The sequence below is a fragment of the Aedes albopictus genome, chromosome 1 (genome assembly GCF_035046485.1).
Source record: "Aedes albopictus strain Foshan chromosome 1, AalbF5, whole genome shotgun sequence".
Lineage (NCBI taxonomy): Eukaryota > Metazoa > Arthropoda > Insecta > Diptera > Culicidae > Aedes > Aedes albopictus.
This window is the reverse complement of record NC_085136.1, coordinates 188,589,384-188,605,211: the sequence shown is the minus strand read 5'-3', so window position 1 is coordinate 188,605,211 and position 15,828 is coordinate 188,589,384. Positions and strand designations below refer to the sequence as shown.

Genomic DNA, 15,828 nt, shown 5'->3' with positions numbered 1-15,828 from the left:
AGAAGCGAAGAGTGAACAGCCGCCTGAACGGCAACACTTTTTCTGTTTTGATTTCATCGCTCGGATGCTGGCAACTACAGCAAAGCAGATTAATCCACCCATCGAAGTTAGTGCCTATCTCGCATACCGCATTTGAAAACTATTTATACTGTTGTTTTATTAACTAGACATTATTAAACTGATGTCCCAAAATGGAACAATTTTCATTAATTCAAGGAATCAATGTTGTTTGCACTGTCAAACTTTGGTGAGAATATGTTTGAAACGAATGCAATACTTATCTTTACTTATGCGGCAATCGTCAAGGTTTGTTGATTTTGTTCATTAGGATACCAGTTTGACGGTTCGATAAGGTATTTTTGGCTTCACACTATTCGCTTCTCTACCTATTTTCTCTGATCCTTGCAACCACGAAGTCACGCGATTTCGGGTAAACTTAAAAGTTCATTCGGATCTCGCCGAGAACTGCCACCAGGTGACGGACTCTCATGCCTTCTCTTCAACATCGCTCTTGAAGGTATAATGTGACATTTCCACATTTTTTTCAGTTTTAAATTTTGTTTTTTCAGTCATTTTGTGTTTCCTTACAATAATTTCTTGTTTAAGTGTTACAGAACTAGTCTTTTCAGCCTTTGATATTTGTTTGTTGCTTTAGGATTTACGCCATCTTTCTTTATTATCCAGTTACAACCTGGGTTGGAACTGGATCAGATCACAGTTTCAACCCCAACCCGACTTCGGTTTCGCTTGTACTAAAGTTTGTTTGACGTTGTTTCTTTACACATTTTCCGCCAATCCAGTTCCAACCCAGGTTAATAAAGAAAAACGGCATTAGTTTCTTTACAAAGTGTCTTGTGTGTGTTTACAAACTTGGTCATTTTAATTTTATATTCTACTTAACCTACTTATTCTAAAAAAATGAAAAATCCTGTTCAACCAGGACTCGGATGAGCGGGTGTTTTGGTCGAGCAGCGCTTTCGATGAAGCCGTCGATTGCCTCTTCTATCCGTTCCTTGACGGTCTTGAATCCTGCGTTTCGATGCAGCTCTCTGATTCTTGTATCGTATGGGGCGTTCAGGATAATACGAGTCAGCCGGTTCAGGACCACCTGCAGCTTCTTCTTGTGGATTTCCGAACATGTTCCCCAGTCCCCACACCAGCGTGGCGTAGTTCAACACTGGGGCGATGATGGTTTTGAAAACGACTAGCTTGTTCCATCCCGACAGTCGAGACCACCGGGAGATCAGCGGGTACAGAGACTTTGACAGGCCAATAGATCTGTTCTTCAGATTCTCGGTGTGCGTCCGGTAGATCCTTTTGTTTTCCATGATGACCCCAAGGTAGCAATCTTCGTCCGACCAGGGAACAATGTGGCCGTTGATCCGGATGTAGCAGTTCAGTGGAGGGAGAAGCTTCGGTGATGGTCGTTGCCCGAAGACGATGGCCTGGCCCTTGGCTCCGTTGACCTTTATTTTCAACTCGTGAGGTAGCCGACGTATGCCGAGACATGTAGTTCATAGGCGTGCGACCGTGCGCTACGATCGCGCTATCATCGGAGTAGAATGTCAATATGCACCCACCGGAAGTGGCGGGAAGTTCGAAGTGTACAGGTTGTACAGTATCGAGCCCAGGAGACTGCTTTGGAGGACTCCTGCTGGGATCGCCTGGAGTTCGGACTCTGTTCCTGTGAAATGGACTCGGAAAGATCGATTAGCGAGATAATTTCTTACCATTCTCGTCAGGTAAGTCGAAAATCCTGTCTGTACCAGCTTATAGACAAGGCCGTCGTGCCAGACGTTGTCGAAAGCCTTTTCGCCGTCCAGGAGAACCATCACCGTGTTGTTGGATAGGGCAGTGTTGCGATGGGTATCGTTTTCAACTCGAACCTGCTGGTGAGTGGTGGAGTGCCCTCGTCGAAATCCGAATTGCTCCGGAACGATGAGGTCGTGCTCTTCTATATGCTGCATCATGAGCTGGAGAATAGTGCGCTCAAAAACCTTGTTAGCTGCTGATAGCAGGGTGAAGGGCCGCCCAGACAACCAGTCATCCTATAAGATGCTGCATAAGATGATAAAGTGGAGGTCATATGCGTACATGCCTCCATTTAGGCGTATGTAAAATGTACGCATATCGCCTCCACTTTAACATCTTATACAACATCTTATACGATGACTGGTTGACTGGGCGATAGCTTTATGCGTTGGTTTGATCCATCCCGGGCATCGGGATGGGAATATTTTTGCCTACCTTCCATCTGGATGGAAAGTAGTCCAGTTGAAGTTGGAGAGGACCGCCGCCATGAAGCGGTACGCCTTACTGGAGAGCTTCTTTAGAACCAGGTTGAAGATGTTGTCCTTGCCCGGTGCCTTCATGTCCTTCATCGTCCGTTTGACCGCTGCCCTGACTTCGTTCTCAGAGCTGCGAAATATCAGTCATGCAGTTGACTACTGATTTTGAACCACCGTCACTATCACTGTAGGCCGATCAATATCAAAACGATAGCGACCGGCAACAACTTGATACTGACCCGCACTTCAGAGCACTATCATAGCAACTGAATTGATATTTTGACGATTTTAGCCAAAACTCAAAATGTTTAATGAGCATCATAGAAAGCTTGTTATTCTGTACAACATATTCAAATTTTATCACTTTAAGGCGAAACTGGAAGCAAAATTTCAATAAAAAATGGTTTCTGTAAAAACGAAAAACATTTTCTACCGCGTAAAAAAATCAGAAGATACCCTGATCCATACTCTACATGTGCACGAAAACCGATTTTGAAAATATTGCTTCGTTATTTAATAAAAAATCAAAAACCAAAAAAATGCGGAAATGCTTCCAGTTTCGCCTTAAGTGTTAATTTTGATTGTTAAACGAATTTTAAAGATAGCCTATCAGTGATAGGTATCTACCGGCATCGCAATCAGTCCAGTTGTGATGGGAAATGAAAAGTGACGGTGACTCAACAAAGCACACGCTGACTTGGATCGCAGTCAGCCTATCAAAATCGACGGTTTGCCTACCATTGATAATGACAGAGAGAGTTGGATCGGACCTGGTGTGATGGTTAGAACACTTGACTATCACGCCGAGGACCTGGGATCGAATCCCACTCCCGACAAACTCACAAAATGTGAGTTCTTCCTTCGGAAAGGAAGTAAAGCGTGGGTCCCGAGATGAACTAGCCTAGGGCTAAAAATCTCGTTAATACAGATAAAAAAAAATGACAGAGAGCAACTCTGTTCGTCCTCCGTGACTTGTCCGTCAAAGGGTGCGTCGTCGATCGCTTTGAGTTGAGCGATGGTTGTGCGCTTCGACCAACTTGTGGGCGATAGCGTTCGCTTTCTCCGACGGGGAGACCACGATGCCACCTGTGTCGTCTTTTAACGGGGGTACGGGGGAGGCTTCTTCTTCGGGATCTTGACTACCTTCCAGAAGGGTCTTAAGTGGTCACTCAGCTGGCTGAGGTGGTTCGAAAACTGCCGGTTCCTGATCACGTCCATCCGGTCCATGATCTGACTGTTTAACAGGGTACATTTTCACGAAATCCGGTGGGATTTTGTGCTTTGCGAACGACATAGGCATTGTTGCCTGAACATTTGGAACGATGGGAGAGCTATCCATCTGAAACGCGAAGCAGTAGGGTAATTTTCCAATCGTTGCACGGCTAAAAACTCGCCTATTGTAACACATTTCATGTTATTCATATGAGGTGTGCAACAATTGGCGAATTTTAAGCCGTGCAACAATTGGGAAATTATCCTATTCGTCGTGTAGCTAGTGTATTTTTTCTTAGCGTTTTCAAGCTCAGGGCATGACTCCACAGTCCACACTAAAAATAATCATCAGCTTACCGCGTCTAGTGTAGTCAGTGGGAAGCTAACACTTTGCTTAACCAATTATGGATAAGCAAAGAACCAAAATGGTTCCATTATGTGTTAAAGGGGCAGATTATACCTGGCTACCTTACATACATACATTATAAAAAAGCGACGAACCCCATCATTTGAAAATACTGTGTACCATGCGTCCCCACAAGAGTGTAACAATCTTTATATATATAAATATGCAGTGGCATACGTGAGATCGCGCATAACTTGCGAACGGAACGTCCGATTTGGGTCGTCTTAGTTTTGTTCTGTTAGTTTTTACCCAAGGAAGGTTTATGAACCAAAAAACATGAGAAAACTGAAAAAAAAATTAACTCTTTTAACATGCACTTTGAGCGGGGACTTGAACTTAGCAAGCGACTTGAAAAACGTCAAAAAACGCAGTAGGCAAGACAAAGTATGCCAGGTACAGCTAGTTTTGTTATAAAAAAAAGTGTAACATTTTTTTGGTAAGAGAATCTTTTACTGCTACGAAAAAAAAAAAACAATAATGCTGTAAAGTTGTTGATTAAACCTTCCCTCTTAGTCATTAGATAGAATAACGACCAGAATAAAAAAAAATAAAGGCGTAATGAATGATGTAGGTACCTACCCATCAGGAGATCAAGTTGTATTAACGCGCCTTCAACTAAGACATACGTGAACATAGAGCACCATTTGTTTGAAAAGAAACCAGCGAAAGTAAAAAGACAGATACTAGACAGCTACTGTTGCTATTAACAAGTTCAAGATAATTTAACTAGTTGTTTAGGAGAAACCGAAAATAAAAACTTATTGAATTAAACTACCTTCTTGACAATGTAATAGTTTGGAGTAACAGAAGTTAAGCAATATAGACGTATGTCATAGACGTATTGGTTTCTTAAACGAAAAAAAAAAGATAAATTGAAAAATAAGGATTTTGAAAACGAAGCATTAAGTAACAATATGCAAAGATCTCTATACACTAATTCTTAAATGATTATATTGTATTGAGTTAGCTTCGAAGTGAGTCCCTCATTGATAAGCAAGTGCATTTTCACACTTGAAGCTGTCTTATCATTGATACGATCCAATAGGCTCACGTGTTTTGCCAACACTTGTATATATTGGCGCTTCAAGCACCATAGTGTAGAGAACCTGAAAGCAAGGCATTATGCATTTCATTTCATCGAATCCAAAAAAGTGATATCCTCTATCACCATCCAAAGCGGCTGCACTAGGCATGAGTGTACTGCAATGGCGGTGAAAATGCGAAACGACTAAAAAAGGTGCGGAAATCCAACGGTTCGGTTCAGAGCACATCACAGAGCACTTCATCCATGATTGATATGGATTGATGTCACCGGATCTTACAGAGAGCCCGAGGACTCTGGACGGCACATAGCTGGATGATGCTGGAGTTTAGGTTTATGCTATAAACGTGCGTGGTTGTATCATAATGCCAGAGACGGAAGCGAAAAAAACTCTAATAAAACTCGCGTTTGAGTTATAGATTTTGCACAGCTTTATGACCTCCGGTTGTTTACTGTTTCACCGAGCGCTAAAACCCGTTCCTACGGACGTACACTGAAACGTCCATATGAATGTAGCAGCGGCATAGATTCGCTGAAATTGACTCACATGAAGAAATAAAATGCTTTACTGGGATATAACAGTAATTTATTGCTATATTTGGTGTTCAAATCGTGAACGGAAAAAAATTGAAAAAGTCCATCGAAACTTATCAAATACAGATATTTAAGTCAGAATTATTGGTTCAAGCAAACGAAACTGTTATCCTTGGTTAAGTTTAAAATGTCATGAAAACGATAATTCTTCTGATAATATATTGTTTCACATGTTATGTAATATGGAACTGGCACCAAACCATAAAGCGACGTTTTGACTAGCGTCACGTTTTGGCTGAACAGCACTTAATATAAATTTTTTGCAATTACGTTGTTTATTACCCTACTTTTCACTCGCGGTTGCAACGATAAAACGGCCTACTTTTCCCCACTAAAGCAAAGGTGCCGAAAAGTACTACTTTTCGGCACTCTTAAGAGTGCTGAAAAGTAGCACTTTTCGGCACTTTTGCCAGAACATACATTTTGCTCACTACCGCGATTTCCGTACATAAACCTGTTGCTCCTACATCCAATTAGCAGCTCGAATCCAAATCAGGACTATTAACGATCCGATTCGGACCGCCTATCAGGTGCAGAAGCAGCAGCTGAAGCTACTTTTCTCCTTCTTATATTGCTGATTGACGACGACGACGGAGCTTGAAAATGTGTCACACCTTCAACACCATAGCCTACCTGATCGAACAAAAAACTGCGCCGGTGCGCATGGATGCTCCCACGTGGTACCTCTTGATTTCATGTATGTGTAGCTATATAGATTATCCGGAGCGAGTATTTTTCGTAATTGCAAAAAATGTTGTATGCAACGCGTTGCAAAACTCGATTTTTTCAGCACTCGTCGTATTTATCCAACTCGGCAAGCCTCGTTGGATAAATGTACAACTCGTGCTGAAAAAATCAGCATTTTGCAACTTGTTGCATAAATAACTATTATGATTTTCAAGGTAAAATATAACGAAGCTAAATCTCAAATTTATAAAATCACAATTCTAAGCAAATCAATATCCGATTGAGTGGAAAAGCTGATGCTATTTTCCGCTGCTTTGTTCTCATCGGTGTTTTCTGAAACAAGTTGAACTCAAAACTTTTGATACCATACTGAAGTTTCAAGCAAGTTGGTCGGCAAAAACCTTCAATGAGGAAGAGGACAAAACTACTAAAAAAACTCAAGTCACCCTGTATAGACAACCTTTAAAAAAAGAAATCGTATTGAATTATTCATTTAGTTCAAGCAACAGTGCCAACACAACCGAAAAATACTCTGCTCGTTCCACTACATTGCGTATATGAATATAATTGCAAGGGAATGCTTATCGTAATCCTCCAGCTAGTTTTGGGTCCTGGCTCTTTCATTTAAGCTAGAATGTGAACTGGTTTAGAAAATAATAACACAATGCTTCTACGACGCTAACAACTAACTATTCCTTCATTTCCGAAGCTCGTCCTAAGTTTAAGATTTCTGTGAAGCATTATACTCGGTTGGAAGTCTGTATTTATCTACCTATGTGTTCATTCATACTCCACAACAACTGCCAAAAGCCGGAGGCAAGCAGCAAAATAATCCCAGTGATTAAATTCTACCGCTCTCATTCGAAGGAAACCGTAGAAACACACAATGTGTGCATAGCTTGGAGGGCTAAGTGCATTTACAGAATGCATGTTTTAGAATAGGTACAAGTTTAGACAGTAACGTGTTGATATGATAAATGCGACTACTAATTGAATGATGATTTGAAACAGATAATCAAAGAAACAGTGTTATATTTTGACAAAAATATCAGAACAAATGCCTACAAGGTCATATTGTGGCGAGAGATGACGGTGTATTTTTTTTATCTCGGATTTGACAGTTTCGTTAAATTTCCGCATATCCTGAATGAAAACGGGTTTGCTCGGAAGCTGACAAGATTGATCAAATCAACAATGGACGGTGTATCAGGTATCAATAGGTCGGCTCCAGAGGCACGTTCTCCTCCATTTGGGAAATTTGTGCGAACGCCATGAATATAAGCCTATTAATCATTTACCAGAGGGAGAGGGAAGGGAGGAATAAGGAATGGGATATCGAAAAGGAAGGTAAGAGAATAGGTTCGACATAATCGCATAAAAGCGTACCACAACCAACGGGTTCAAAGTTTGAACTTTGAATAGCGCCCTGCACAGTAAATTATGTGAAAGGGCACAGTAAAAAAAACACATAAAGCGTGAAGTAAGCCTATAGCTACTTACCACAACGGGTTCAGAACAACAGAATAATTCTGAAGATTCAAGCTTCTTAGTTTCACTTAACCGAGTACTCGGAAACGCAGTTGCGTAAAAACTGGATAGTAACATATTGAATGATACGAGATTCCATAGTCGGATTCACAGCTAAGACATACAAATGAAGCACCCTGGTGAGGCTTGTCATGGGCAAAATCATAAGTAGGAAAACCACATTGAGCTACCGCAAAATCTCGCTCTCATGAGTCACGCGCCGAAATCTCGTTCGCTTGTAAAACGAACCCTAATCAATTTGAACGGCATCCAATGTTATTGTACGATAGGTTTGCTTTTGTTCTATCATATAATGGTAAAAACATCGAAGTAAGTAATAAGAATACCAAGAAATAAAGCAATGAGTGAAATTGCGAGTCAACTCATGCATGATTTTTTCGGTGGAGAGTTTGGCGAGTCAAGAATCGCGCGTGAAACAACTCAAGCATGAGATTTGAGAATTTGAGTTTTTACCAACACTGACTACCAGACGGTAGTGGGATCCAGGAAATACCGGGGCTATAAAACCGGTAGCAGAGCACAATGTCGGAAAGCGAACGAACGTCGAATTGTGGCATACGAGATTGGCATGTTTTTTTCTTCAATCAATCTTTCAATGCGCCCCTCGCTCATTGTAATCCCCCTCCTCTCATGGAGGTTGAAATTTTAAATGAGGATAATTGTGGTAGCTTAATTGGCGATACAACATACAAACGTTATTTTATTAAATTTCAACCATTTTTTTGGTTGTATTAGCCCTTTTAGATGGATTAATCATTTCTTAAAATTACCTAAGTTTTTATTCGTCATGGTTAGATTGTATTTTAAGTAGGTTTACTAGATATGATCAATAAAATTAACTTATATTCTTAGATAGGCGATTTCGAATACTTTGACCCATTCTCACCCCCTCTAAGGGGTGAGATTGGGTCAATTTTCAATCATTTGTAGTTTAGTAAGCAATTCATATAATGTGATACTTTCTTGCCAAACTATTATTACCACATAGAAGAGTACATATACCAAATAAAAAGTTATTCCGACTTCAGTTGCATTTGTTATTTAACAAACAATCTTTGAGTATCCTTTTTTGACCCATTCTCACCCCCAACGACGGTATCTATTCTTTAAAAGTGGGACAAGACTCCCGCATGGGGCATCCACAATCACTCAATTTCCTAATCGCTGCTTGACGTAATGCTGAGGAATGATATCGGTTTTTGAGCATTTGGTAAATCCAATTGGAAATCATTAAAGAGAAACAGGTAAATACGTGCGACTTCTAATATGGAAGCGAAAATTACGTGTTTAAAAATATCCTGGAATTCCAAGAGAACACCTGTAGTGAGATGTTTATGTACCTTTGTCTGTGTTTTATTATAATATTACGCTACCACAACACCCAAACAAAATTGCTTTTGTGGGAATGCTTTCTTGATATCGTACGCAATATTGAGTAAACGAATCACAGTGGACTTTCTATTTTAGTAAGCATGCTATTTTCCATGGAGAGGCATGTTTGCTAGAAAATATCACGGATTTGATGCTCGACAAAGCGTTCTAATCATTTCAGAAAAAAGTGGTCAAACTTATAGGTCTGATTTTTATACGCGGGCTGGTTAGATACTATATGCTGAAGCAATTTTAGGATGATTGATACCGAAAATTCCAAGCATTGTTTTGTATAAAAACATAAGCCCGGAAATCCGGTCTAACCAAACACTTTATCGATAGATACTGAGTTGTAAGTTGAATGAGCCAAAAAAAAAATTAAAATCGGTGGAAAATTGACGGAGATGGGAGCAGGCCGTTAGGCCGAAAGCCGTTAGGCCGAATGCCGTTAGACCGAATGCCGTTAGGCCGAAAGGGTCGTTAGGCCGAAAGCGTCGTTGTCGAAGACAAAAGCTGATGTTTGGAAAGGAGCTCTATTAGTGTCATTACCATCATGTGTCATACCATCATTACCGCTCATTACTCTCAAGCTTGAATGTGTACGAGAGGAGTTAGAATTTTTGAAAAAGCAATATGGAAACTGACATTAGCTGGTGAATCACATCGAGGAGGATGTGTTACGTCAAGATGGCCGAACTATAGCAGGCTGTGATTTATGTAGCATGCAAGTTATCACAGAATGAAAGATTCAGTATCTGCAACTGCACATCTTTCTTCACTACAGTATAAAAATATTCCATCCAAAAACACCTAACCTAAAAGCATCAACATCATCGTCCCCTCATTCTACCATTAGCAGGGTAGAAAAGTAAAAGCATCACAAGGGCGTAACTAGTTCGATATAGTAGAATAGAATACATTTGAGTGCTGTACAAAGTACAGCTGTCAATTGGAATCGCTTACGTAGTGTCCTAGTGGACAAAAGAGTTTTTAATTAGTTTAAGGGGTTAAGAATATTAACAAGCACAAAAGCTATTAAATTTTTCATCGGTAATTTTTCCTTCTTCAAAACATAGGCTATTGGTTTTAAAGGGCCCATATAGCCGAGGCGGTAAACGCACGGGTATTCAGCATGACCATGCTGAGGGTGACGGGTTCGATTCCCGGTCGGTCCAGGATCTTTTCGTAAAGGAAATTTCCTTGACTTCCTTGCGCATAGAGTATCTTCGTGCCTGCCACACGATATACACATGCAAAATGGTCATTGGCAGAGGAAGCTCTCAGTTAATAATTGTGGAAGTGCTCATAGAACACTAAGCTGAGAAGCAGGCTTTGTCCCAATGAGGACTTTACGCCAAGAAGAGAGAGAGAGAGAGCTATTCTTTCTAGTTTAACTGATCTACTTAGTTTAAGTATTACAAGCATGAACATTTTCTGAACATATGCTGTTTTCTTTTTTTTCTGTTTTACTTATATAAGCATTACAACTATCAATTTGTTATCGGAGGTGTTTCCTTCTTCTGAACATTGGCTGTTCTTTCTAGTATTGTGCGTTTAGCACTAAATTGATTTCCGAAAAAACTTCATTGACTTCCGCTGCCTTTCCTATGCGTTAAACATAACGTCGGAAGTAGTGCGCTGTACAGTAAATCTGGTTTTCTGTACAGCGCACTACTTCCGACGTAATGTTTAACGCATAGGAAAGGCAGCGGAAGTCAATTAAGTTTTTTCGGAAACCAATTTAGTGCTAACGCCACAATATTTGGTTCTAAATGGTCCACTGCACGAATTTATGCTGGCTTGCTTACTCTCACACGAATTTTGACGTTTGAGCGGTGTCGGCACCGCTCAAACGTCAAAATTCGTGTGAGAGTAAGCAGGCCAGCATAAATTCGTGCAGTGGACCATGAGCTTCAGTTTTTGAGAATAAAAATGCATTAGAGTTGTTAAATTTCACATAGGATATTTTCCTTCCTTTAAAACATAGGCTCTTCTTTCTAGCTTAACTGTTATTTTTTTGTTTATTTATTTTTATTATAGAGGTTTTAAACCTTCTGGTTCATTCGCCTCTGATTAATCTAATCTAATCTAATCTAATCTAATACAAACGCAGCCAGTACGAGAAAGCATCCTGGAAAGTAATGAGGTTAGATTAAGCCTAATTACTTTTCTTGTCAATATTGAGACTTGTAGCATATCAGGAATATGATGCAAGTGTCAAAGCGGCCAGGCCTACTGCGTTGTATTTGCCGCAAAGATGATTCTTGGAATTGTCTCGAGTTTAAACGATAGTTTTCCGTCGAAGCAATTCTAGAATCTACAGGGAAGGAAGGATGCGTGGACATACCGTACCAAACGCTCCAATGGGTTAAAAATGGTCAAATGAATATATGAATGTGTAAATAATGATATTAAATATGTTGATATGATGAATATTGGAAAGCTCTCACCCATCTGGTTTGTGCGGTCCGAAAGTAATAATCCAATCTTGAAACCATGCTCTTCGCGAGACTGCGAGACAGGACACTGAACTTCGTCAAAGTATGCTCGGTCAGCATTTTTCTTAAACACGTTGACAACAGCGAGATCCGGTTCTTCCAACTTCCAGTAATGTAACGCGGACCACTTTCCGGATACTTTTCAAATACGCACATTCTGTCGGCTCCGACGCGAAACTGTGGCACTTTCTTAATGGCGTAGTACCGACTTTTACACTACGAGCGGAATCTGAAAATCACACAATTTTGTAGAAACCTCCACAGTGCACTAGAGAATGGTGCCTCGAATTCGTGCTTCCCGTGTAGGAGTGCGCTGCACATTTTTTTTTTTTCAATTAACATCTTTAATTGTCACTTTTCACTTCAAAACATTCACTCAAAATTGAAATTTTGAAATTTTTTTCGTAAAATGTTCAAGCGAAAAAACGGGAGAACCAGCACAGGAAAGCCCTGTCTGACACAGTCGAAACAAGTACGTGACACTCTGGTTCATTCGCCTCTGATTAACTGTTATACTCACTATAAGCATTACAGCAATTGAATTTTTCATTGGAGATTTTTCCTTCTTGTGAACACAGGCTGTTCTTTCAAGTTAAACTGTTATACTTGTGATATTCTTTTGGTCTTTTGGCAACACTGTATGCATAATCGTCGGTTTATTTTCGGTGTTCGATTTTTGACGTATTTTGACCGTGCCTTTCTTCACAAGAATTGTGTTAGACTATTTGTGTACATGATTTGAGTTGTTCTGTGCCCGTGATTGATGCGCGATATCGCATATAACAATTGTTTAAGTGCTATTTAGTGTTTGGAAGTTACGAATTGTTTACCCGATATACACCTCCATTCGCTCGTTTTTTTCTGAAGCGCCATCTCGCGAGAAAAATCGGAAACTACTACCTGCCCGTGGAAGGAGAATAAGCATAAATTGCATGCAATTCTCAACGTCCTGCTGTGTGAAATAGTATACCCGTTAGGCGTAATCTACCGAGCAAGTTTTCACCACTCGAAATCGAGCTTTTACCCCGAGGATGGAATCGTGTCGAGTATGCTGCAACCCCTTGAACTCTGGAAGGGTGATTAATTGCAGCGGTTCATGTGGGAGCATTTTCCATTTCGACTGTGCAGGATTGACGAAAACTCATTTCTCCTCATGGTCAGCAAAAGTTGGTCTCATTTGGTTCTGCAGTTCTTGTCGCCTCAACTTTGAACCAGCTGTGTATGATCGCGAGAAAATTATAATGAAAGCCCTGCGAGAATTGCTTATCCGGACTGACTCTATAGATGTACGACTCGGGAACTATGGTGAAAACCTCCGCAGAGTCAATGATACATTGTATGGGTCCAAAACACATACGAAGGCTTCAGATAGTTCTCAACAGAATGCCTCTTTTCTGCAACGAATTGACGCGCTTAATTTCGATGATACTACCGATGACACAATCAATAGCTCGAAATCGTGCGACCATACTTCGTTCTTCGAAGTCCTGGACGAAGTGAACAGTTCCATCGCTGTTCCGGACAGATTCATTGTTGGGGCCAATAAGAGAGTCCAGATAGTGGCAAAAGCTGCATCGAGCTCCTCTTACAACAAAAATACCACTCGAATGGATGTGTCTACCCCTGCCGTTGCTGATAAGCGTACAAACCTGCAAACTGAACAAATTCAATCCACCGTCAATTATGCAACGAGCTGTTCTGAAAAAGTTGGCGATAAATCCATTGAAACTCTCGGCGGTGGCCCTTCCAGACCCAACTCCATGTCATTACGGGTGGCTAGCGGTACTTCAGCTTTTGGTGACCTAGAGTCCTTCTACGTGACACCGTTTGCACCTGACCAAACAGAAGAGGAAGTCAAACAATATGTGATCGATATTTCTAACGTTCACTCGTCATTAGTGAAAGTAACTAAGCTAGTCCCACGAGGCAAAAGCGTTGACGATCTCTCCTTCGTGTCTTTTAAAGTGTCTGTGTGCAAGTCTGTCTCGCGCTTAGTCAGTGACCGCTGGTACTGGCCAGATGGCATTACTGTACGTTCTTTCGAACCGACTCCAAAAAACGAAACTGCTGCACGCCTTCCCACCGTTCAATAAGCAGTTCCAACGTATCACTTCACTTGGGACAAGTTACGTTCCCTGTTTCGTCAGGTAAGCCCTTGAACGGTATATGTCCCGCCGAAGTTGTACAAGATACTGCACAAAATTTAAATGAAGGATCAATCCCGCAGCCTGTTGCCAATCGACCTGCCGACCGTTTTGATCATCATCCCACGTTAATTGACAGTCGTCTCAAGAAATTGCACTGTCTCCATTCTGCAACAACAAACAACAACGATGCGATTCTACTTCCGGGACAAGTTTCGTTCCCTGTTTCGTCAGGTAAGCCCTTGAACGGTATATGTCCCGCCGAAGCTGCTCAAGATACTGCACAAAATTTAAATGAAGGACCAATCCCGCAGCCTTTTACCATCCGACCCCTCGACCATTTTGATGACCATTTCACGGTAGATGGAACGCTCCACATGAAACGAAGTCGTCGCCAGTCTACAACAACAAACAACAACGATGCGATTCTACTTCCGGGACAAGTTACGTTCCCTGTTTTGTCAGGTAAGCCCTTGAACGGTATATGTCCCGCCGAAGCTGCTCAAGATACTGCACAACATTTAAATGAAGGACCAATCCCGCAGCCTTTTGTCATCCGACGCCTCGACCATTTTGATGACCATTTCACGGTAGATGGAACGCTCCACATGAAACGAAGTCGTCGCCAGTCTACAACAAACAACAACGATGCGCTACTACTTCCGGGACAAACGACGTTCCCTGTTTCATCAGGTAAGCCCTTGAACGGTATATGTCCCGCCGAAGTTGTAGAAGATACTGCACCAAGTTTGAATGAGAGTCCACTTTTCCAGTGCAACAACACAAACACGAACTTTAACCATGGAGAAACTTCTTGCAACGGTGCATCCTCCGGCGGATACCACTCGGTAGCACTTCCTGCTTCGTCAGGTAAGTTTAACAGTGGTATATGTCCCGCCGAAGCCGGGAAGGATACTGCACCATATTTGAGTGTAATTCTCCTCGCGGAACCCCGCAGAATATTAATTTGCGAATATATTATCAAAATGTTCGCGGCCTACGAACTAAAATCGAAGATTTTTATCTGGCCGTTACCGACTCCAGTTATGACGTTTTAGTTCTAACCGAAACTTGGCTAGATGACCGAATTTATTCAGCACAGCTATTTGGTAGACAATATGCTGTTTTTCGTAACGATCGCAACCGCCTGAACAGCAATAAATTGCGCGGTGGTGGTGTATTGATAGCAGTAAATAAGCGTTTAAACTGCTGTCTTGATGATACTCCAGTAAGCGCATCTCTGGAGCAGTTGTGGGTGAAGATCAAAGGGCAGCACAGAATATTAAGCATAGGCGTTCTATATCTACCCCCAGACAGAAAGTCGGATTTCGATTACATTGAAACTCATATCAACTCTGTTGGTTCAGTACTGTCCCAGCTGTCCAAAGACGACCTGGCGCTGGTATTTGGTGACTATAATCAATCCAAGCTGGTGTGGAACCTATCATCAAATGAACCTCCCTCAATCGATGTCATCCGTTCAAGCATTTCTGCCTCCTGCTCTGCTCTTCTCGACGGTTTCAGTCTCCACGGCCTTGTACAAATAAATCAAGTGCTGAATCGTAATAATCGCCTATTAGATTTACTGCTGGTGAATGAGTCAGCGCTCTCTGAATGCTCCATCGGGGAAACTACCGAACCGTTGATCACTCTTGATGCCGATCACCCTGCTTTGGAAGTTTGTGTCAATCTTTCGATCCCTCTTTAATGTGACATTTCCACATTTTTTTCAGTTTTAAATTTTGTTTTTTCAGTCATTTTGTGTTTCCTTACAATAATTTCTTGTTTAAGTGTTACAGAACTAGTCTTTTCAGCCTTTGATATTTGTTTGTTGCTTTAGGATTTACGCCATCTTTCTTTATTATCCAGTTACAACCTGGGTTGGAACTGGATCAGATCACAGTTTCAACCCCAACCCGACTTCGGTTTCGCTTGTACTAAAGTTTGTTTGACGTTGTTTCTTTACACATTTTCCGCCAATCCAGTTCCAACCCAGGTTAATAAAGAAAAACGGCATTAGTTTCTTTACAAAGTGTCT

At 41.2% G+C, this 15,828-nt stretch overlaps 1 protein-coding gene across 1 annotated transcript; it reads left to right on the top strand.

The window, feature by feature from the left end:
- Positions 1–11,644: 11,644 nt before the first annotated feature.
- On the top strand, positions 11,645–15,498 carry LOC134290376 (uncharacterized). Its single transcript, XM_062857504.1, has 4 exons — positions 11,645–11,760; positions 13,666–14,024; positions 14,322–14,722; positions 15,169–15,498. Exons 1-4 carry the CDS (start codon positions 11,645–11,647, stop codon positions 15,496–15,498), a joined length of 1,206 nt encoding a protein of 401 aa, XP_062713488.1.
- Positions 15,499–15,828: the final 330 nt, after the last annotated feature.

Bases quoted from the DNA above. Each gene is read 5' to 3' on its own strand.
- LOC134290376 (XM_062857504.1), top strand. From the start codon at position 11,645: ATGCTCTTCGCGAGACTGCGAGACAGGACACTGAACTTCGTCAAAGTA. The intron at 11,761-13,665 runs GTAACGCGGACC...GGTACTGGCCAG, and splicing joins TTCTTCCAACTTCCAGTAAT to ATGGCATTACTGTACGTTCT. The intron at 14,723-15,168 runs GTAATTCTCCTC...GTACTGTCCCAG, and splicing joins ATACTGCACCATATTTGAGT to CTGTCCAAAGACGACCTGGC.